The 24010-nt window shown below is 36.1% G+C and overlaps 2 protein-coding genes across 3 annotated transcripts; one reads left to right on the top strand and one right to left on the bottom strand.

Moving 5' to 3' along the window:
- Positions 1-1191: 1191 nt before the first annotated feature.
- Positions 1192-23837, bottom strand: LOC145624043 (protein pleiotropic regulatory locus 1-like). Its single transcript, XM_081676973.1, has 17 exons — positions 23502-23837; positions 18288-18614; positions 18177-18201; positions 17963-18059; positions 17778-17847; positions 17427-17486; positions 10175-10256; positions 8526-8618; positions 7254-7317; positions 7071-7156; positions 6251-6352; positions 6034-6117; positions 3979-4109; positions 3747-3824; positions 3227-3291; positions 1835-1912; positions 1192-1743 (listed from the first exon to the last, which is right to left on the bottom strand). The coding sequence occupies exons 1-17, from the start codon at positions 23537-23539 to the stop codon at positions 1571-1573; spliced, it is 1653 nt and encodes a 550-aa protein (XP_081533099.1). The 5' UTR covers positions 23540-23837; the 3' UTR covers positions 1192-1570.
- LOC145624044 (uncharacterized) lies at positions 19765-23389 on the top strand. 2 transcript variants are annotated; one of them, XM_081676975.1, is made up of 4 exons: positions 19765-19916; positions 20375-21647; positions 21738-21886; positions 22010-23389. In XM_081676975.1, the coding sequence occupies exons 2-3, from the start codon at positions 21216-21218 to the stop codon at positions 21855-21857; spliced, it is 552 nt and encodes a 183-aa protein (XP_081533101.1). In that variant the 5' UTR covers positions 19765-19916; positions 20375-21215; the 3' UTR covers positions 21858-21886; positions 22010-23389. The 2 variants fall into 2 exon arrangements, with proteins under 2 accessions (XP_081533101.1, XP_081533100.1); XM_081676974.1 differs by having other exon boundaries at positions 21738-23389.
- Positions 23838-24010: the final 173 nt, after the last annotated feature.

The following is a 24010-nucleotide window of genomic DNA, read 5'->3' as shown; positions in this document are numbered from 1 at the left end:
ACCCAGTTAAACCCAAACTGATTATGACCCGAACCTATTACGACCCGTCCTGATTAAGACCTGAACTGTTTTCAAACCAACCCGCTTCAACCCAAATTGATTATGACTCGAACCGACTAGAACCCGACCCGATAAGGACCCGGTCCGAATAGAAACTGCAATTAAAAAAACCAAACCGAACTGACCCGTTAATTTTCAAAACCGACCCAAACTGACCCGCTTATTATTTCAACCCGTTATAAACTGACCCGTTATAACCCGAAACTGATAAACCCAACCCAAACCCGAATTGTTTAACCGAATTGACACCCCTAGCCTTTGCTAACACTCAATTAACAATGAAAATGAGACAAATGAGTGTAACCAAAAATGATATTTTTGCAACCTATTCGAAATGACTTACAAATTATAAAAAAATGAACAATTTACTACCTCCGGTCCAAATTACTCGCAACTTTAGAACATTTTATATCTCACAAATAATACCCCAAAGTTGCGAGTAATTTGGACCGGTGGTAGTATTTGAGACGGGTAAAGTATTTACTTTTAGGTGCATTTTTAAGAAGGGTATAGATTTTACAAGAAGACCGGACATATCGTGTAGTATAATCATATTTAAAACATTGTCTAAAAATTAAAAATTTAAAAAAAAAAAAAAAAAAAACATATTATAAAAATGGTTTGTAGATTTTACAAGAAGACCAGACATATCGTGTAGTATACTCATAATTGCTTTATTTGAAAGAGTAAGCAACAGTTTACTGAAGCTTTCGTGTGGCATATTTCTGTACTATGATTACATAGCAGCGCTTCAGTATGTTGTGTGTATGCATGTACCTTAAAGACTTTGCATATGAAATAAAACCCATAATACGAATACAAGTCCTTCGGGCTGATCTCACACTTCAATCCAATCAATACTCCGATCAAAAAACATGCATGCATGATTAGCCAAGTCCCGGGGTGGTGCAGATTGATGATTTATGTCAATTACATGAGTTGATCTACCTTAAGCTTCAAAGTCATTCAACGGGTTAACAAATGCATGGAAGAATAACCAAATCCAATAACAAGTGGTTTAAATTTACATCTGTCTGCCGGGTGTGTGAGATCAAGATTGAACATCATATTCCTTCTTCAGTACATGTACTAAATCAGAAAGATCACTAATTAGAGAACATATTGCATTACTGGAGGGATAATCTATGTACTAGCTATTCATAATTATCAATGAAGTCATACGTTGCATCTTGTATTACACAGGTAAAAACCGGCTAAAGAGAAGCAGGAAAATATATAAATGTCGGCAAATATCTAAGTATCTCATCTCTCCTGATTCTACAAGGTGAGAAAATTCTAGAAAGCATGAAACTTGCATATTACCGTCAATTCAGCTTTTGATGTAAAAGGAACTCACAAAAATAATTCCCCTCCAACCTACCCTATTTGGCATATTGGCTTCCCTTACCCATCTAACAATAACTTCAACAATCATCCACAATAAGCTATGAAGTATAAAACTTACAGATGTCCTAATGATTCAAGTTTGAGTATATAGCAGTAACTGCAATCAGAATCGTCTAATGTCTTTAGGTGGCTTGAAGTTGAGAGGATGGGTTTCAGGGGTAGCAGTCTCATCCTCTTTCCACATTTTGATAGTCTTGTCAGCTTCACAAGTTACCATCCTTGAACCAGTGAGATCATAGGAGAGTGCATAGATACCAGCCTCGCTGTCCAGTGAACCTGCAGCAGCAGAAACACATGCTTAGATCTAAGTCCTTAATTTACGAGCTCAATACCACAACAAAAGGCAAATACAGATACTATAACATACCAGGTTGCACAATAGTTTGAGCTTGCTGAAAGTTATGACCACTTGTCCAGTCCCAAAACCAAAGGCTACCATTATCACCTAAAATAAAACAAAAAAACCGTAGCAGTTAATATAAAAAAGAGTTGTTTGCAAATGATCTCATGCAACAGAGATAAACAATTAAGCAATCAGTGCAAAAGGACAAAGAGCCATTTACGTTTTAGAAATACACAGTATTCTCACATGTTCCAATTCACAAATTATTATTCAACTCACAAATCTTCTGTGAATTCAAGTTTTATAGCCCCCTGTGATAATTCTTTAAGGTTCACAGTTTCCTAATTGTAGTACTGCTGTACTGCGACTACTGCCTCTGTTCATTTTTACGAGTACAAGGCATGCTGAACACTTTTGTGCATATTAAAATTTCAGATCATATTTTGTTAAAATTGCATTGGTACTGTATGTTGAGATACAAACATTGTATTCATGATAATATATAACATTTAATCTTCTGTTGATATAATGTAAAACATTTAATGTTACATTGGTACAATAGAGTCAGGGTTGAAACATAAAATTTGGCTAAAAATCCTTATCATTTTAGAGAAGGGATTGGTTATTCATAACCACAAGCCCCAAAGGACTAAGTGTAAGCATTAAATACATTGACCAAAATGGCCCTCCCTCCTTTTTCATGTACTCAATTTACCCTTTCATCTAAATTCTTAGTTCTATTCATTATTACTTTATTTCTTTTTTGGCAACCTTCTATAAACTTTTTATCATTTCCTGCCTCACCTTGCGTAAACCCTTTTCTTTAATTTAAATCAATCCCTCACTATCTATCTCTCTCGTCCCTAAAAGTGATACACACTAAGGTTGTCCCTTTCTAGAGGCTTTAGTTACTAAGTAACTCAAAACTCAAGGGACTATCATGTTGGAATTTAATGACAAAATCACATGCTTCTACATATTTATATGTTTACACATTTCACTTGATAAAATACTAGAACATTGTCCTAAGGGATATGTTTAACATTTCCCAAAAAAAAGAAACTAAGGGAAAAGCTTTTATATATTAAAACCCAAAGATTATAAACATTATGGGTTTGCATTTCCCGAAAAACAGTAGTTCTTGAAGAACTCGAAATATTTCCATACATAAACACATAAACTCGTAAACATAATTACATAATTATGTAGCCTACAACCTAATGTAATGCATTCCTTTACTTTTGAATCATGAAAGTGATCCTATGCTTTATAAACCATACAATACAGACATCACATAGGATTTAAAGCAGAGAGACAACATTAACTCAATTAATGACCATCATATTTGATCAAACACGTGGCTAAGGATCAATCAGGGAAATTTGAAGCAATTTTTGAACAAAGTGAAAAACAAACCTGCTGTAGCCAAGACTCCTTCCTCGTTGACAGCCATTGCATTGATAATTGTTTTTTGCTGAGACCTGTCCAAAAGAGATGGAAAAATACATAACGTATTATTAGATGACAGACTTCTCACAAATACAGCCACCCAATTACCAAATTCTGGCCAAAATGATTACAGCCATACACTTTATGCCAAGTTTGAAATGACAAGATAGGGACAATACAAATATCATAATTTCAGGGTATGCATTCTAGGGCTATGTTTGGATAACAAAAAATGGAAGGAAAGGGAGGGAGACAAAGTTCCTTGTTTGGATAATATGTTGGGGGAGGGAAGGGGAGGGGGAGGGAGGGATCCATTTTCCCTCCTCCTTTAATAAAGACCATCCCTTCAAAATTGGAGAGATTTGGAGGGAAAATGGAGCTCATCATTTCCTCCACTTTCCCTTCCTTCCCCTTCCTCCTATTTCCCTCCCTTCCATTTCCCTTCTAATTTGTTATCCAAACATAGCATAGAAGTTCCAGGACTTACAGCATGTTATGCATAAACTCTCCTTTTGGGAGGGTAAACTTCTTTATGTTGTCAGCAGAGGCAGATGCAAACATATTCCTGCAATGCCACAGAGCATAGCAAGGTTAAAGAAGTAAACAAAAAACAGAAAATCATGTTCAATTATCCACGAGATAATGAAGACCCAAGCATTACAGCAAAAAGAAATAGATACTTTAAGAGGGTAGTAATGAAACAAATATTAGCAACGCACTCTTTAGGATGCAACGCCATTGCTCGTACAGACTTCTTATGATGCGTGAGTGTTGTCATTGTTTTTCCTGCATGTCTCAAGTCCCAGAATTTTATGGTTGAATCATGCGAACCTGTCACCACTTGAGGATCCTAGCAAAAAGAACTTCTTAACAAGATTGAATAGCAATATAAGCCTTAAAAAATCTGAAGGGAATATAACAACCAAAGGGGGAAACTTACACTATGCTTGGATGACCATAGTGAAAGGGAAAAGGAGGGGAAGGAAAAAGAGGGAAGAGAAAGGGAGGTGAGGGGAGGGAAGGGAGAGAGTGACCTTTCATTTTCCTTCCAATCTCCAATAATGGAGGGATTTGGTTTAGGAAAATGTATCCCTCCATTTTTTTTCCCTTCCTTTTCCTATGCCAGTAGGGGAATAGCTTAAACTTAAGTTTTGTCTGTTAACTAAATCCCAGTTACAAGATCAACAATGAGCAGAATTATTTATAATAAAAATGAGTCAAGGGTCTGGTAAAAATTTGATAGGTTGCCAATTATTGGCTAACAGCCTAACTTATCGCAATTGTCAGGCTAAGTTTGATGAATTGTGAAATGTAGAGTTTCAGGGTTGGTTTGGACATTCCTGGAGCTGAGTATTCTTTTGTCGGACTAAGTTGCCAAAAAAAAAAAATATTATGCTATTACCTGCATTGTTGCTCACTTGTTCCAAAGTATCACTACCTAGATTATATTATTAAAAAATTAAAAAAATAATACTCCCTCCGTCCCCGAAAGAACGACCCATTTGGCCTAATTTTAGTCCCAAAAAGAATGACCCATTTGTTTTTCCCAACATCTATTAAAATCACAAAATTACCAATATATCCTCAAATATTTATGTCATGTAGCTCCTTCTCCCTATTTTACCCTTGTATTTTTTCAGATCTTTGTGCCATCTCCTCTCTAAAATTATAAACTTTTCTTTCTCTCTCCTGCCACCATTAATTTTTCTTGTGTTTTCCCATACATTTGTACTTGCAAATTATTGCTGACTTGTGTTTTCCCATACATTTATACTTGCAAATTAAGTTTCTTAATACCCGCAAAATAAACCCAAACGGGTTGTTCTTTCGGAGACGGAGGGAGTAAAAAAAAATTAATTCTACAAGTATTGACTGTAAGGGTGAATTAAGCATTTCAGAGACTTTCATGATACGGGACTTCCTTCACGTCCCCATAAACTCAACATTGTCCACAAAACCTAAGTCATCAATAATAAAGCCATAGCACATTTTTCTAACTGTAAAGTCCAACTTGTAGAACTCGTAGTGTGATGATAGTGATATACCTAAACTTCACCAGAAACCTCGAGAATCAAAATAGTAATAAACAGGCGGGATGTCTAGCCAGGAAAATTACTACCAATGAGAACACTTGATATGGATCTCACTCATTTCAGTCACAGCTAAAAGACCCAGGAAGATGAAGCACACAGAGTTTACATATATCAGAAGCCAGAAGGCTGTGCTTACAGATTCCTTATCTCATTTTGCTTTTCTTGTTATTCTGCCCCCTGTCCTCTTTGAACCTCTCTCAAACACTTGCATCATGTGCACTGTTGCATAAGAGGGAAATAACCCAAACTCACACATTGAAGGCACTAGGACAGTGGAACCAGGTTTTTTCCATACAGGTTTACACAGAGGGTCAGGGCATAGAGACAAGGAAAGTGATAAAACTACCAATTCAAGCAAATTTGTTAGCAAGAAAAGAAGTCAAATCGATATTGCTACTCCCACTGTCCCTTAGGAGAGGAAAAAAAAAATTCACTGTCTCATAAGACCTTCCACATTTAATTTCTTTAAGAAAATAACAACGCTTATCACCTAAAAGGCTAAAACTATCTTCCATGTTAAATGTTAAAACCAATATGGGAGTATTGGGATAGAGTATATCAGAATTCAGAACAGTGTGCCTAAGGTGCAAGACAGCTTAAACAAAAATGTACAAAGTACAGCATTTTCATCTGAAATGGAGAGACGAGTGAACCACTATTCATTCAAAGAAGCTAACATACCGTTGGTCGGGTGAACACAGAACAGACAGTGTTTTCATGCCCTGACAAAGCAAAGATTTGTGTTTTGCTACGAATGTCCCAAACCTGAAAATTAGAAGGAATAAAAATCATTTAAACATATAACTTTGGAGCATTATCCACAATCATAGCTTAGAAGTTGCATTACAAAAAACACAAAAACAAATTTTTTAAAAAAAAAATAGAAAAAGAGACATACCCGGCAAACTGAATCACGGCCTCCGGTAAGCAATACATCAAGAGTGGGATGAAGAGCCAAGCAGTAAACTCCACTTAAGTGGCCATGATAAGAGCGAATGACCTGAACGAAATAGCATTAGCAAGGTACAATTGCCAGAAAACAAGAGTATGATAGTTTTTAAGAGAATATATTCTTTTCTCAATTGTAGGGTTTAAACAGCAGCCACAGCACAATTCCTATCCAACAGGCAACACCATTCTATGTACAGAAAATAAAGTTTAATATCCTTGTAGAAAGTTTATAGGTAGCATGAATAAAAGGTCCATATGTTTAGCATCTATGCATATAAAGTTTATATTATTCTCATACACAACACATAGTGTCCACAATAAAGAGTAAGAAATCTAATCTCTGAGTACTAATGCGTCTAAAAGGGTTTATTATTATTTATTTATTTAATTATAACCAATCAGAACTGTATAGTACTCTGTAACAAAGGATATTTCCAGCATTCGGTCTTTTACAAGATAGAAGGTGACCTTACTCGGGGGCACCTTAATATAACATAAACTCATATATAGCAAGTAGATTCCTGCTCCAAAAATTCATTACTCTCAAAACCATGCAGTTTTTTTTATAATTATTATTATTTTAAAAAGAATCAGATAGGTTTCATCCGTGATAAGTAACATAACAGTAGAAGATGTAAATTTAACATCAAACTAGAAAAAAGAAGGGGGAAACCCATGAAAACAAGAAATGAGGTTAATATACAGCTAAATATACAGCATATAGAGGCTAAACCAGATCCAACTATTGGATCAGATATCAGCTTTACCTTATTCTGCTCAAGATCCCAGCACTTCACCATTTTATCATCACCAGCAGAGAACATATAGGTATGCCTCTGGCTAACAGCAAGCCCTGGAAGAAAAGGTATATAATTAAATGTATTAATTATATAACAGACATTAAATGCAGTAGCAATTCAATTCTACCATCTAACTCCTATGATACTAACCTCTAACTTGTTCAATATGTCCAGTAAGAGTAAGTTTCAATCGCCCACTTGCTACATCCCAAATCTAAATCAATAAAGAAAGCTTGTCAGCAATGACCTTATACTTTAGTTTACAAATGAATACTCACAATTCTACCACCAATTGCCATCTATCACAGTTTTCAATAAGTTTGACCATCCTTTCAGTTTTGAAACACACAGTATGACTATATAAGATTATAAGATAATTTTGGTATCAAAGATATACATGCTGTTTGAGACTTATTTCTTTAGTCAAGCCTTCTTTGGACGTCGAGGGTGTTTAAACCACTCACAGTAATTCAGAACCAGCCAAGCCCTCTTGGATACTAGTCCACCCGACAGACACATACACACATCAATTCAATATATAATTCAACTGTTCTTATTTTAACACAAACTGCTACAGAGTACTTAATCCTGATAGTTTGCACATAAGCATTTTAGTAAGAAGGATAAGCAGCTTGCACTCATATTTACTCATTATATTCAGACAATTCAGTACAATAGCATAAAATCTTGTACCCCATATAATGATGTGTAATACACTAATATATATCTTTTAATCGCTTTACTAAAGGCATTCTGTTACATCACAGTAATCATACAGAATGTAGTGTTGGGGTGTGTACTTCCTCTGTGTGTGTGTGTGTGTGTGTGTGTGTGTGTGTGTGTGGCGTGTGTGTATCCTCCTAGTTTGAGGTGACAAATCACTTATATTGCAAAAGAAAAAATTTAACAGAAAAGTTAGGGATGAAAGTGCATTGACATTAATAATCAATTATAGAACAGCAACAGCTTTTATGCAATCAAATCTTAGTTCGCTCGAAACTATTAATCCTGTTTAATGTATGTTAGAGTATATCTAAACCAGCATAGTCCAATTTTTCACTTCTAAGGGTCAACATAGTACACCTTGCACTGCTCATTCAGCGCCCATTTAAAAATTTTAATTTGACAGCCTACAACGGAAATAGCCAAACCACAATCCTCACAATTTCTTTACACATAATTTTCTTTAATAGAATGGCTAACACTTATCTTTCAGATTTAACCACCCCATTAGATTACAACTTGTGACAATATTTGTTTCGCAATAATACATGGCTTCAGGATTTATAAACTATTTTCTTCCGAGTTTCGCAGACAACATAAAGTCCACATCAGTCAAAAGTTCAAAACACATCCAGATAATAGAATTCCTTTCCAAAATGATAAGAGAATATATTTTTGACAGAAGAAAATTTACTAAACCTTAATAGTACGATCAGCTGAACCCGTGCAAAACCAACTGTTACTTGGATCAAAGGCAACCGATCTCACCCATCCCAAGTGGCCACTAATCACCTGCACAGATGAGAAGAGAATACGTTATTAGTTGCTACAAAAAATAACATAGAAAGCTGAATTATACTATTACACCTTGATAATGAGCCACTAATTTAGAAGATTATAGTATTATACTAGGTTTTTTTTATAAAAAAAATTTTAAATACATCCACGGAATTACTCATGTACTTATGTTTGAAGTCCTAGAGGAGTAACAAGTGAGGATTTAAAATTTAAGACGCTGGAGCCCAATTACATGTATGGGCTTGACATAACCAACCAATCAAACACCCCCACCCTTTCCATGGAGTAAAACACTAAGAACTAAAATACATATACGAAATACCAAAGCTCAACCCTTCTCTTCCCTACCTGACCATGCCCCTCTCTCCCAAGACCACTTCCATAGTCCTATTACCAATTTCTCAAAAACTGTAGGGCCTCCCCCTCCCTCCCCAAAACCCCCACCACCACACCTCCTTATCCAACCTAACCACTATTAACCTCACCCCACCACTCTTCCTTTCCACTGGAGTTATCTCCCCTAAATCTTCCTAAACCATGCATGCCTCCGTCAGATTGTCTCTTCATAACTTATGTAAAGAGAGAAATGAATTAATAAAGGCCAAAATCTGGGGCATTTTAATGGTTGGATTCGATCAACAAGGGTCCAAGTCTGACCTCCAATAAACTAAGACTAATTAAACATTTCTTCTTCTGTGCATCTGCTCTGCCTTAGATTTCTTTATAACTGTGGTTGATGGAAGAAAATATAGGGAGCTTGTTCATAAATATAACCATTGACGACCTTTTAACCCACTTCTTTTGTCACCACCAACCAGCACTATCGTCGCCAGTTATCCTTTTCTCCATAGTTCTTAGTCAACAAACCATCATCTGTACAACTCTTTACCCTACTCCAATATACCCTACTGATATGTGATACTAATTTCAGTACTTTCCCCCTCCCTTTAGCCCATCCTTGCTTCTAATATGGTTCCCCATGAATTCGAAAGAAAGTGTGCCCTCTCCTTTGCAATATATACAAGACTCTTGTATACTGGTAACTGGTCACAGAACCCCCCCCCCCCCCCCCTCTTCTCTCTTTTACATTGTACTTTCTAAGTCTTGACTTACAATCCTCTATTTAATGTAAAAGGCAATTCTGGTTGTAACCTTTATATTAAAAATCTATGTGCAAGAAATCAGAAAATACTAGTATCAGGTATTTGAAGCTCCAAATACTGCACTAGTGTTTTTTTGTTCTGTATTGTTTTTTTAAACAGGCAAGGAATTAAAAGCAGAGAAGTAAACACGTGAATGAAAGATGCAGATAATACATCAATTTGAACAAATGCAATCAGATCAAGAAAATAATTAAATGAATAAATCCAAGATATGAACAAGGCAAAGCTCTTTCTACCAAAAAAAAAAAAAAAAAAAAAAAAAAAAAAGGAACAAGGCAAAGCTAAACAGACCTTACTCATAGCGACTGCAATTGAAATCAACTTGTGAAACTTACAGCATATTGCAAATCTAGATAAAAGAGAACACAAAAATAAATTTTTTCTCACCCTGTAGTTCTTCCATGGAGCACGCCACTTAGGCCTTGGCCATCTACTTGGAATTCTCTCCATAAGCGCAGACGTTGAAAACCTTAAATTGCCGCACACATGGTAAAATCCAAAATAGGTAAGCAGAGGAATTATCTAAAAAGACCTGCATTGAGAATCAATAACGAAACAATTCCCCCCTCCATTAAGTGCAATTTATATTTGCATTATATAAGAGCTAACCAGCCAGGAAATGTCAAGGTTGACTGGGTTATAACTTATAAGGTCCAGTTACACACAAGTATTTGTCCATATTAAGTCTGTCACATTAACTACTTCATCAACTAAAGATTATGCATCGAGTTGTACATGTAGCACTTGTACAATAGTCAAAATTCATTAACCATGATACTAACCATGATTACTGGTTAATATGAATAAATTTTAAAGTAAACAGACCGCACTTCCTTTTTGGTATACTTCAAATATCAGTCACTCCCTCAGCGCCTTAATAGTCTTCCGATTTTTCCATTATGGCCTATCCAAAATAGACTCCCCAGTCCCCACTTCTTCTTTGGTATGGGCAGTTATAAAATATAGGAAAATATCCTGACCCCTCAGATTTTGCATAATTATAAAAATTCCTCTTTTGTTTAAAATTTCTCAAATACCCCTTAAAGTTTTTTTTGAATGTTTTTTTTTTTTTAAATCTAGTTTTTTTGATTTTTTTTTTTTAAGTCACCGTTAACTTTTTTTGAATGTTTTTTAATATCTAGTTTCCTTCTTTCTCCTCCATCAAACCTTATTCTCTTTCTCCTCATTAGAACATTGCTTCTTGGATTAATGGATTCAACTCTCCCCCCACCCCCTAGACAAATAAAATTCATAATCCGCTTCTCAATCCTCCTCATTCTTATTATCCTATTATGATTCAAAACTCACAAATTTTTATACAAATATAACATATGATATAATTAAAAATATCATCATCATCCATGATTGACATTTGACCTCTCAACTTCCCTAATTCTTCCTATATTATTAGTCAAATACTCAAATTTTTCTCATCTTTCATTATCATCATCATCACCTATAGCCTTTGCAAAGTAATGAGTGTAGCATTTCATTTCTGTGAAAATTAAGGAGAGAGACTGAGAGAAGAAGGTTTGATGGAGGAAGAGCAAAGGAAAATGAATTTCCATGAACTTTTATATAAAATAAAAATATACACCGTTCACTTTCCATCCATAGTAAGAGTATTTTGATCAATGCGTCAAACCCCCAAGCTTGAAGGGTACCTCAGGAGATATCCCTAAAATGAATATGCCCTTACCTCGGAGAATTATGACAAACTTGAAGGGTACCTCAGGAGATATCCCTAAAATAAATAGGCCCTTACCTACTTATTTTTTCAAAAGAAAACAGTACTATTGTTGTTAGCTGAGAAACTAATATACATGCAAACGAGGACAAATGGATGATGCTTATAATCCCTGCTGTCTTAGCCCATAATGTCACCAAGTAGGATCCAACCAAGGCACACCTGTGTCGGTATCACATGAATATGAACCATTTTACCTAGAGTAGGTATAGCCAAGAACCCCTTGTGAATGCACCCAATTTGTGGCAACCCATTTATGCTCCTGATGACTTAATGCCAAGGGAGTTAAGGGACTTGAAATCACACAAAAACACCACAACTAAACCCAAAGCATAGCACATAGTCATTTTCCTACCTCCCAAGTCCCAACTCAAATGATGATCTTTCCTATAGCTGATAGAGCTTAACCACAAAACTTTCCATCACCAAGCAGGAGCCAGAGAGATAATAAATAGACATATTGAACATGAATGAATCAAAGTTATCTTCCCACCAAGAGTGAAGAAAACCTTAATTTGCCAATCAAATCTCCTAGATATCTTGAATAAACCTTTCTTTCACACCCTACAATTTCTCTTTCCTTAATCCCACTATATTCTCACCTAATTTCTCTTCCCTAAAATTTAAAAAATATTTCCCTACTAACTCATTCATTATCAAGACTCTAAATTTTAATGACAAACACAATAAAATTAAAACTCTAGAGAGAGAAAGTAGGAGAGAGAAACTCTAGAGAGAGAAAGTAACCCGCCATTTTCATCTTGATTTTTCAGCTTTTCTCAAGCCGATTTCCATGGCAAAAAGGAGGAAAGGGAAGGGGAAGAAATCCTCGGGCTCTAAATCGAAAGTGAAGAACAAAACAAAGCCAAGAACGAGGAACCTTGAAGAGCAAAAACAGAGTATGACCATGGATGATGTTTCGGTTGAAAGCTGGCTTGATGGGGAGGCGATTGAGGAGATTCCGGTGAAAGTGGTGACGGAGGAGGATAAAGCTTTGCATAGTGAAGAGTTCAATCGATGGTTGCAGGTAATTCGAATCCCTAATCCTGTGAATTTCTATGGAACGGTAGATTCTGATGTTAGTACTGGGTCTATTAATCCGACTCCATTGTTGATGATTAATGAGTCTGATAGGTTAGGGAATGATTTTCATGTGAATTTGGAGAACAATTTTTTGAACCCCCAATTTCGAAACCCAGTTTTTGAAACCCCTGTTTCTGCCATTCCTAATGAATCGAGGGGTATTAGCTGGTGTAGTATGTTCAAGAATACGATTGATGAGGGTCTAAATCTTGCTGGTAAGGTTGGAGTTGAATGTAATCCACAGTGGGTAATAGGACAAAAGGTGAAAGTAAAGTTAACTTCCTGAAATTGATTTTTGGAAATCTGCAATTGTATGTTATGTTCTTTGTGGTAAACCTTCATTGTCCATAATGAGTGGTTTTGTGCGAAGAATTTGGGGAAAATATGGAATTGATAGGATTTCTGCTATAAATAATGGGGTTTTCCTTGTTCGATTTAAGACAATGGTAGGGAGGGAAAATGTGATGAGTTTTGGTCATATTATGTTAGATGGTAGACCTATAATGATGAAGAGGTGGGAACCAGGTTTGGATTTAGGGAATGAGAAGGTGTTTGAAGTTCCCACTTGGGTTAGAGTGCCATCTGGGGTCAATCCTCTCTAATGAAGATAGCTGGTTGGTTAATTGGGGAGCCAGTTAAGACTGATAGATGCACAGCTACCAAGGAAATGCTTGAATATGCTAGGATAATGGTCAAGGAGAAAATCAATGGTGAGCTACCAAATGAGATTGAGTTCCAGGATGAGTGTGGTGTTGATGTTAAGCAGAAAGTGATATATAAAAGGAATCCTATCATTTGTAATGTCTGTAGAGGTATGGGGCATGGAGATAGTGATTGTCCTAATCATAGGGTCAAGAACCAGAAGCCACCAGTTCGGAACCAGCAACAAAAGCAGCAGAAGAAGCCTGAGGTGAGGAAGGTTTGGAAGCCAAAGGCGCAGCAAAAGAGTCAACAGATAGAGCAACCAAGGCATTAGAGTGGATAAGAATAAGTTTGATGTTGAAGTTGATCCAGATATTGTTTCTGAAATAGCGGGTGGTGGTAAGTGTGATATGGGCTCAGTGTGCAGGACAACAAATGGGAGAGTTCTGTTTGGTGATTGGGAGACAGGGGAGTGTTCATACACTCTCCATGGATAAGTGGGGTTTTTGGAATGTCAGGGGGCCTGAACAAATTAAATAAAATTTGTGATGTTCTTTGGTTTATGAAGAATCAAGGAATTGGTTTGTTCGGGCTCCTGGAGACAAAAGTGAAGGCTGGTAATTTTGGTAAGGTCTTCACTGGTTTTGGTGGCAAGTGGTCTGTGAGTGCGAATTATAGTAAGCATCATGGAGGAAGAATTTGGATCGTGTGGCTGCCTGATGTCTTTCAGGTAGAGATTGATAGAGTAGAAGCTTAATTAGTTCATGTGAAAGTTGTTCATAAGGCTTCTAGGTTTGTGTTTTGGTATACTGTAGTCTATGGGTTGAATACTGCAGATGAGAGAGAGGTGCTTATTTTACACTTGGAATAATAAGCAGCAAGGGAGTGATAGAGTGTGCACAAAGATTGATAGGATTTTGGTAAATGATCTTTGGACTGAAAAATGTAAGGAGTTTAGAGCTGATTTCTTACCTGAGGGGCTAATGGACCATTGTCCTTGCATTATGAGATTATTTGGGTGTACTGGGAATGTTAAGAAACCTTTTAGGTTTTTTAATATGTGGATTGATGCTCCACGCTACCAAGAAGCTGTAAAACAGGCTTGGAATTGTGATGTGAAAGGAACTGATATGTTTATTGTGGTGAAAAAGCTGCAAAAGGTGAAGGAAGCTCTTAAGCATTTGAATCTAACTAACTTCTCCTCAGTTGAGAGTGCAGATGTCATTGCTGCTGTTGAGTTAGCAAAGGTGCAGTGTAAGCTGAATAATGACCCTCAGAATTTGACTTTGTTTCAAATGGAAAGTGATGCCTGCTCATACTGCAAAATTGCAATTTCTGAAGCAGAAAGCTAAGCTGCATTGGATGAAAGAAGGTAATGTAAATTCTTCCTATTTTCATGCCTGTATTAGGAAGAGAAGAATGCATAATAATGTGTACAGAATCCAGCTTGAGAATGGTGACAAGATTGCAGAAGCTTTTATTGGATTCTATAAAGACTTATTAGGCACTGGTGGGACCCCTTCTAGACAAATCCATCATGCTGTTATAGCTGCAAGTCCTGTTTTGGATGATGAACAACATATGAGTCTTTGCAGAGGCTTTACAGAAGAGGATGTGAGAAGTGCTGTTTGGAGTATTGAGGATGATAAGGCTCCTGGTCATGATGGATTTTCCAGTAAGTTCTTCGAGAATGCTTGGGGAGTTGTGAAAAAAGAGGTGTGTAAGGCAGTTGTGGGGTTCGTTGAGCATGGTCTCTAAATCCTGTGCCTAAATTGGATAATGCTACTAGGGTTACTCAGTTTAGGCCAATTGCTTGTTGTAATGTGCTCTACAAGATTATTTCTAAGATGTTATGTGAGAGATTCAAAGAGGTGTTGCCTGGTTTGATTAGTGAGAATCAAAGTGCATTTATTGCTGGAAGATCGATTTTAGACAACATTTTAGTGTGCCAGGATATGTTAAAAGAGTACAATAATAAGAGAAGATCTCCTAGATGCACTATCAAGGTGGATTTGAGGAAAGCTTATGATTCTGTGTATTGGTCTTTTATTCATGATATGTTGCAGGCTTTGAATTTCCCAAATAGATTCATTTCTTGGGTCATGGAGTGTGTTACTTCTCCTTCTTTCTCTCTTATGATTAATGGTGGTTTGAATGGTTTTTTCAAGGGTAAGAGAGGGATCAGACAAGGTGATCCTATGTCACCTTTGGTGTTTGTAATTGTGATGGAATATTTGTCAAGGTTGCTCAAAAAGGTGGGTGCAAAGAGAGGTTTTAGATTTCATCAATCACTTAATATTTGCTGATGATTTGATGTTGTTCTCCTATGCTGATAAGAAATCTGTCTCCCTTTTAGTAAGGGCTCTTAAAGCGTTTGAGGGTTGTTGTGGATTACAGGTGCTATCTATTTTGGTAGTGTGCAGCCTGAAGTGCAGCAAGGAATTGTGACTGATTTTGGGTTTGTAATAGGAGAAACCCCTTTTAAATATCTTGGCATCCCTTTAAATGCTAAGTATTTGAGAGTTTCTGACTTTGATGCTATTGTAGATAAAATGCTGGCTAGAATAACTTGTTAGTCTAGCAGAAATTTGTCATATGCTGTAGTGCTGAACCCTGTTTTGATTAGTTTGCACACTAATGGGCTCAGTGTGCTGTTGCCTAAATCAGTTATCTTGAGGATTAATCAGCTTTGCAGAGCTTTCCTTTGGTGTGGAGATGTTGTTTTGTCCAAGGCACCCCCCCTTGCTTGGGATTGGGTTTGCAAGAGCAAAGTTGATGGTGGTTTAGGGATTAGGGACTGTGGCATGTGGAACAGGGAGCATTGGGGAAGTATGTGTGGAAAATAGCTAAAAAAGAGGATTCACTTTGGGTGAAATGGGTTCATGATGTGTACATTAAAGGACAAGACTGGTGGGCTTATAGTCCTAAGAGATCTGCAGGATGGGCTTGGAGGAGACTGTGTGCAGTTAAGGACCAATTAAAAGAAGGTTTTGAGCAAAATAGCTGGCTGAGTGACACTTATAAAATCTCTGATTGTTATAAATGGCCGCAGGGTGCTGGCACAAAGGTGGATTGGTGTAAATGGGTATGGAATAAGTTCAATATTCCCAAGCATTCCTTTATTCTCTGGCTTGCTATGCATGATAGGCTCAGAACAAGGGAAAAGCTTTGGAAATATAATGCTTGTGCGGAAGATAAGTGTTTTTTAGTTGCAGATACAGCCAGGAGTGTGTGCTGAGAGTTGCTCATTGGCTCCAAATTCCAGTTCAGAATTTTTGCATTGATGAAGTTTGGAAGAAATGGCTCAGAGAAATAAAAGATACTGTGTAGCAGAAGGTTGTTCTGGAGTTCTGGCAGCTGTTGTTTACCACATTTGGTTTGCTAGGAATACAGCGTTTTGGCAGAAAGCTGTATTCACCCTTCCAAGTCCTCTAAGGCTATTGGTAGGGTGAGCATGGATAGAGTCAAGCAGCTTGTCAACAAGAATTGGAGCAGATTGCAGTGCAAATGGATACTATGCAGCAGCATTCCAAATTAGTTTTTTTTTTTGGTTTGATGCTGTGTTGTTTTTGTTTTTTTCAGTTTTGTTAGTCCTTTACAATTGTGGTTTGTGTCCTTCCTAGAAGGCAGCAGGCTGCTTCTGTTCAGGTTGCTTTTTTCTCCATCAGTTGAACCCTTCCTAGAAGGTGGCAACTGAGGAGATTAAAGCTTGAGGTGGGGGTGACCATTTTTGGTCTTGTGTAGTTTTGGAGATGCCTGCTTGTCAGGCTTGTATTATTTGTACATTTTGTACAGTTTTTTGTTAGTAATATACTCTCTTACTTACCCCAAAAAAAAAAAAAAAAAAAAAAAAAAAAAAAAAAAAAAAAAAAATTAATGACCCATACAAGAAATATCTTAAACCTATATGCTCAAAATAGATAGAAATAACCATTATAACCAAATCTGTTGTCATGCAACATCTTACATTAGCTGAAGGTTTAAGTTTCACAGTCCGAGTGTGGATTCTAACACTAACGCTACAAAAACCACATCCTCAATCTTTGAACTATAAGCAAAGCCAAACAGCAAAAATTCAGTAATAAAAAGTAATTAAACTAACATAGACTCAGAGACAGAAGATAGATAACATAAAAAAACAACATAGAAAAAGGTAGAGTTACGTACCTTTCAGAAGAACTGGGAGTCGAGATAAGTGCATTGCTTTTACTAGGACCAACTTCAGTCCTGGAAACAAGAAAATGAAGCCAAACACAGTATACATCAGAACTATAACAAGACTGACAACTATGAAGTAGATGAAAACATTGCAATTCCAATCTTTCTAATTCAGATAAAAACACCTAGAAGTTATCTTATTATAGTTTTATGATACTTAGAATTGAATCAACAATCTGCTACTCAAAATACTGCAGCTAAAAAGTTTGCTTTGAGGCCTGTGACACCGAAATGGATTTGCCAACACTTACAATTCCAACCCAACAATTAATTTCAAAGAAAACCAATAAGAGAACGTACTGTCTCGACTGAGCAGCTGGAGCTACTACTAGAGCATTATGAGCACCTCCTCTTTGTCCATCTTCCGGAGCTAATTAACCATAAAAACAAGTCAAATGGGTACTCATATACAAATCAAAAAACTTCAAAAAATAGATAAATAAATCACCAAAATAATAAAGTACATTTTATGGCACAAAAATTACCAGGAAGAGCAAGGGGATCAGATGGAGCAGACGACTTTTGCTTAGCAGGCTGAGGCGGAGCTAATGTAGGTTTAATTCCTCCATATTCTAAACTAATCTACAAACATTTTCGAAAATCACCCATTATCAGAATCAACATAATCACCAAAACCCACCAATTAAAATTAAAAAAAATAAAATAAAATAAAATTCAAGCAGGCAATGATTGACTAACCTTATAGTTCAACCGCATTTTTTTACTGCAATTGAAGAACAATATACAAAACCATCAAAAATTAATTAGGGTATTGAGCAAGAAAAAGAAAGAAAAAAAAAAAAAACAAACCTTTCGGAATCGGGAGGAGGGAATTGAGAATGAAGAGGAGCGAAGACATCAAAAGCGCGTTTAAGGGATTTGAAAGTGAGCTTCTTCAATGACTGTCGTTCGACTGGTTCCATGGATGCCATTACACCCGGCATTAATGGCGGATTTGTAAAGCAAAGCAGGAGAATTAGGGTTTGGAATTGTAGGAGATGATGATTAACAGGGATTGGATGAGTAGCAGTAGCAGTAGCAGCAGTGAGTGCTTGGAATGCAGCGTCAGTGGCGCGCGAAAGGGGTTGCGCCTGCGGATGCGGAGGTGGTAAGGGCAATGAGAATGAGGTCAGGACACTGCACCAATTGTACACCGTATTACTTTATACTCCCTCTTTATCATAATATAACGATATATTTAATTGGAGGTCAATGCACAATTTTGATCACTAAGTGACTAACTGTCTAACACTACCTTTGTACTCCCTCTGTTTTTAAATACTCTTCCACTTTATAGAAAATATTATACATAGCCCTTAGGACTACATATCAATAACTCAATAACTATATACTAAAAGACACACCAGCTATGACACATGTCAATTTCTGGTGTGTCCTTAGTTTTTTTTTTTAAAAAAAAAAAACTTTAATATTTTAGAAAATTACATTATGTACAAAAATAATTGTCATCGATAACTATATAAAATAAGTAAAGATCTTTTACATTCTATAAATGGACGTATATGCAACTACTATAAGTCTATAAGTATGTGTTTTGACGTTTTGGCAACATATAATTACTTTAAAATATGCAATCTTTAAGAATCATTTTGTAAGAATATATAATCTTCATGTACTTGACAATAATAATTACTAAATTAGGAAAAAAAATATTCTTTGATTAATAGTAAAAAATAAAAAGAATACATCGATTTGTCTTTGAAAAATTAAAATTACCCATACGATCAAAGATCACTACAAGAAAACGCGTTTTTAGCGACCAATATTAACGATGGGCGTCAAATCAATCGGTAAAATGAAATATTAGCAAATAATTTTGAAAACATTCGCTACTTACCGACCGTTAAGATGATAATCAATCGCTAATTATCGATTGTTTTAAAAAGCAATCATTCGACATAATTTTAAAATAATCATTTGATTTAAGTACTAAACAACTCTTTCACGAGATATTCAATATTTAAATTTTTGTAAAGACATGAGACAATAAGAAAATAACTATGTTTTGGTAAAAATTTATTCACAATAATTTTAGACTTTTTTTTTAGGAAAATTTGCGAGAAACAACCTTTTAAGTTTAACATTTTGCGAGAAACTACCTTTTAAATTATTTTTTGTTAGAAACTACCAATTATAATTTTTTTTTTTTGTGAAAGACTACCACTCAATATTTTCCGGCCATTGACTATCTATTCCGACGTTGACTTGCACGTGCAAGTTACGTGACTAATAAAATCCCTATTTTCCCCAATTCTATTAACGAATTTGCCCCCTTTTGTCAGTGGTCACCCTTCATCAGATGTCCCCCACCCCCCACTCGCAACCCCTCTCTCCATTAAGAAACTGCAAAGTATTAATCAAATCTTCCAGGTTAAAGCATTGAAGGCATTGCATGGATTTTAATAATCATCCAGAGAGGTAAATATATACTCTTTTTCTTTGAATGATTTAATTTACAAAAAAAATACCAATTTCCCTTTAAATTCACTCGTTCTCTCTCTGTCATGGTGAAGAATAAAAAAAGAGCATCAACAATTAGTAATCTAATCAAGGGGACCAATTGGACTATTATATACAAAAAACCATGTAATAACAAACATCTTGAACCACACGCTAATTTTGTATAATTGGGTTAGGGTTATAGTTGAATACTTTAATTTGTATTGAAAAATAGATTAATTATAACTAATTAAAAAACTAAGTATGTTATTGTACTATAGTCATTACTTTTAGCTTTACCTTAATTTATGGTTGAACTTTATATTAAAGGTATTGAAAATTGCTTGTGCAACCTGTTGATTTTTTTAATTGGAAAAGGCATGTTTAATTGGTTGATTGAAATTGAAAATGGTTTATATTTTTGTATTAATTTGTAGGATAAACATTGACTTTCCAGTGTATAAAATGGTGGAGGAGGCCATTAATATGAATTTGAACTCTGACAGTGGTGATAGTGATGTTTACTTAAGTGAGGGTGATTTTGAAGATGACAGTGATGATGATCTATTTGCTTTAAATGTAGATCATGACATTAGTGAGAGAGTAACTAGGATCTTAGGAGGGCTTAATGTTGGAGGAAATGTTGATGACATAGGAGATATAAGAGAAAATCATGAGGAAGAGTGCAATTAAATTCATTTGAATAGTGATGAAGATTTGAATGACAGTGATGCAGAATTAATTAGTATGGATGGATCTGATGATGAAGAAAGTGATAAATACCCTGTTTTCAATCCAGAGGTAGACTTTAAGCAAAACATCAAGCTTGTTGTAAGTTTGAAATTCCCTTCGAACAAGGTATTTAGGAAGGCTTTAAGGCACCATGCCATTGAGAATGGCTATGATTATTACTTCCTCCATAATGGGAGTAGGAGAGTAACTGCATATTGTGCTAAAAGGTGCGAATGTCCATGGAAGAAAGCTAGGATTCTAAAGTGTCATTGCAACCAAAGAAGAAAGTGTAGGTTTAGGGTGCACTGTAAGAAACTGAAGGACGAGGAAACTTTTCAGCTGAAGTCTCTTAGCTTAGATCATGTGTGTGGACATCAACATAATAACTCTAAGGTAACTTCTCAATATTTAGCTGAGAGATATTAAGAATACTGGAGAGATGATCCAACAACCAAGCTTAGTACTTTTATGAAGAGAGTAAGAAAGGAGGTACAATCAGAAGTAGGATATTATAAGTGTTAGTATGCTAGGCAAAGGGCATTAAGAATGATTCATGGTGATGCAGCATTGGAGTACCAAAGGGTTTGGGATTATGCAAAGACAATCAGAAAGTATAACCCTGGTAGTACAGCAGTAGTAAAGGTAGATGGCATTGAGAATCCTCCACCATATTTTCAGAGAATGTACATATGTCTCCAAGCATGTACGGAAGGCTTCATGGCAGGGTGTAGACCAATTTTAGGAGTGGATGGGTGCCATCTAAGGGGGCCATATCCTGGTATATTACTCACTGCAGTAGGAAAAGATGGCAATAATAACATCTTTCCAGTTGCTTGGGCTGTGGTGGAGACAGAGAATTCAGAGACATGGGTATGGTTCTTAGAGCTTTTGGTGAAAGATATTGGATCTGTGGCACAAGCAGTAACCTGGTTCCATGAGAAGGAGGTTGATGTAACTTTCATGAGTGACAGGCAAAAAGTAAATATCTTAACTTAATCTTTAATGCTTTACTTTCAAACACAAATTGTTGTATTATAACAAATTGTCTTGTTCATATTTTTGTTGAAGGGCTTGATGGATGCATTTAGGATAGTGGTTCCCAATGCAGAAACCAGGTTTTGTTGCAGACACATATGGGCTAATTTCAAGAAGCAATTTCCCGGTGAAGTATATAGAGAAAGCTTTTGAATTGGAAGGCTGCTAGGGCTTCAACTAAGGTAACATTTTTTTTTCTTTTTTATTTTAGGAAAAGGTAACTTTATTCTATTACTTTTGTCCTACTAAGAAGTACAAAATTAAATGTTGATGCAATTGTTAATTGAATGTTATTTTTTTCTCAGCATCATTTTGAACAATTCATGCATGAGATTAGGAAACTGAATGAAGATGCATATAAATACCTTATTGATATCCCTGTGTGTCATTGGTCAAGACATGGGTTCAGCACAAGATCTAAATCTGGTATGCTTTTGAATAATTGTTGTGAAAGTTTTAACAATGTCCTTAAAGAGGCAAGAGCTAAGCCTATTTTGTCCCTAATGGAGTGGATTAGGAGGTATGTAATGAAAAGGTCTTGTGCTAAAAGAGAAGGGTTGAAAGACTTTGACGGGCTAATAATTCCCTCTGTAGTGAAAATGATCAACAATGGCATGGAAAAAGTAGGAAGTATGAGAATTACTCAAGCTGACTTGCATGAGTTTGAGGTTGATCAGGATGGTGATACATTTGTGGTGAATTTAGAGCAAATGACGTGTGGATGCTTCAGATGGAATCTCATGGGGATACCTTGTTGGCATGCTTTGGCTTGCATAGCTAAAAGAAGGCTTAATTATGAGGACTTTGTGCATCAGGCCTATCATGTATCCACTTATGCAGCAACATATGCTCCTCACTTCTATGCTATGCCTGGCCAAAACAAGTGGGAGAGTGTACATTTGCCTCAACCTTTGCCACCCCCACACAAAAACATGCCTGGTAGGCCATAAAAAAAAAAGAGAGTAAAAGAACCTGGTGAGAACAAAGAAAAACAATTGGTGAAAAGGGCCAAGAAACAGAATAGATGTAGCAATTGTGGAGGGCTAGGACATAACAAGACAAAATGCAGGTTGCCACCAACCGAAGCTCCTATAAACAAGGGTGGGAGGCCAAAATCAGCACCAGATATTTCAACAAGTCACACAAGGCCTGCTGCTAAAAAAAAGGGAAGACAAGGTCTACTGCATCTAATTCTCAACAACCTATGGCGTCCAATTTTCATCAGCCTACAAGATCAACTTCTCAGCATACCCAGTTGCAGCATCAACAAAATCCCTCACAAGCTAATTCCTCTCAACCATCTAGCATTTCCCAAGCCATTCCAGACATCAATAGCCAAGTTTAGATTATTAGTCATATATGTGTTGAATTTTGTGGTTTTGAATAAACTATTCAAGGAACCAACACTATGTTTCTTGGTAGAATTTATTTTGATGAAACAAGTTATGTATTTTAGATATTTTGGTATTTCTTACAGAGCATATTCTCATTTGTTGCATTTTATACATACTTATGCCCAACCGAAAGAAAAAAAAATAGTAAAAAAAAAAATTAGGAACACCATCCAAAATCATAGCATAAACATAAACTTAACTTATATATTTATCCCAAATAATTGATAGATATTACATACCAATTCATCACAGCACATGGTAATTGTTTTCCTACCAACTACAATAGCTAAGCTAAGATAGCATCACACTAAGCCATGATTTTAATAACAGTAGCACTAATAACAACTAATATAACAACACTAACAAAAAACCCTTCCAAGTTCAGATTGTTTTGTCCATTTACCTTGGCACCAATTTCTTATTTAGAATCTTCAACCTCATCTTCTCTATCTGAGCATCTTCTTCAAAATTGTCAATTGTTTCCTCACCAAACCATCATCAAAATTGCATAATTTACATGATAAAAATCTTCTACATGGTGTCCTATTCGCAACGGGAATTCCACATCCGCATCTAATTTTGTTCCCATGAGACATGATAGCTGAATATTTGGTAAAAAACTGTAAAATTTCAGAATTTGGGGGAAAAAAACCCGATCTACTTGAATTGAATCGGTTGGGGAAAATAAAATTGGGGGAATTGGAGCTTGGGGTATCCTCGCATACGAAGGTTGCTTAGTGGAGTGAGAGGAGAGAAGCAGCAAGTGGGGGTGGGGGAAAATAAAATTGGGGGAATTGGAGCTGATGAAGGGTGACAAAAGGGAGGGAATTCGTTAATAAAATTGGGTAAAATAGGGATTTTATTAGTCACGTGACTTGCACGTGCAAGTCAACGCCGGAATAGATAGTCAAT

This window comes from Chenopodium album, chromosome 3, assembly GCF_948465745.1.
Source record: "Chenopodium album chromosome 3, dcCheAlbu1.1, whole genome shotgun sequence".
Classification (NCBI taxonomy): domain Eukaryota; kingdom Viridiplantae; phylum Streptophyta; class Magnoliopsida; order Caryophyllales; family Amaranthaceae; genus Chenopodium; species Chenopodium album.
This window is presented reverse-complemented; position numbering and strand designations above follow the sequence as displayed.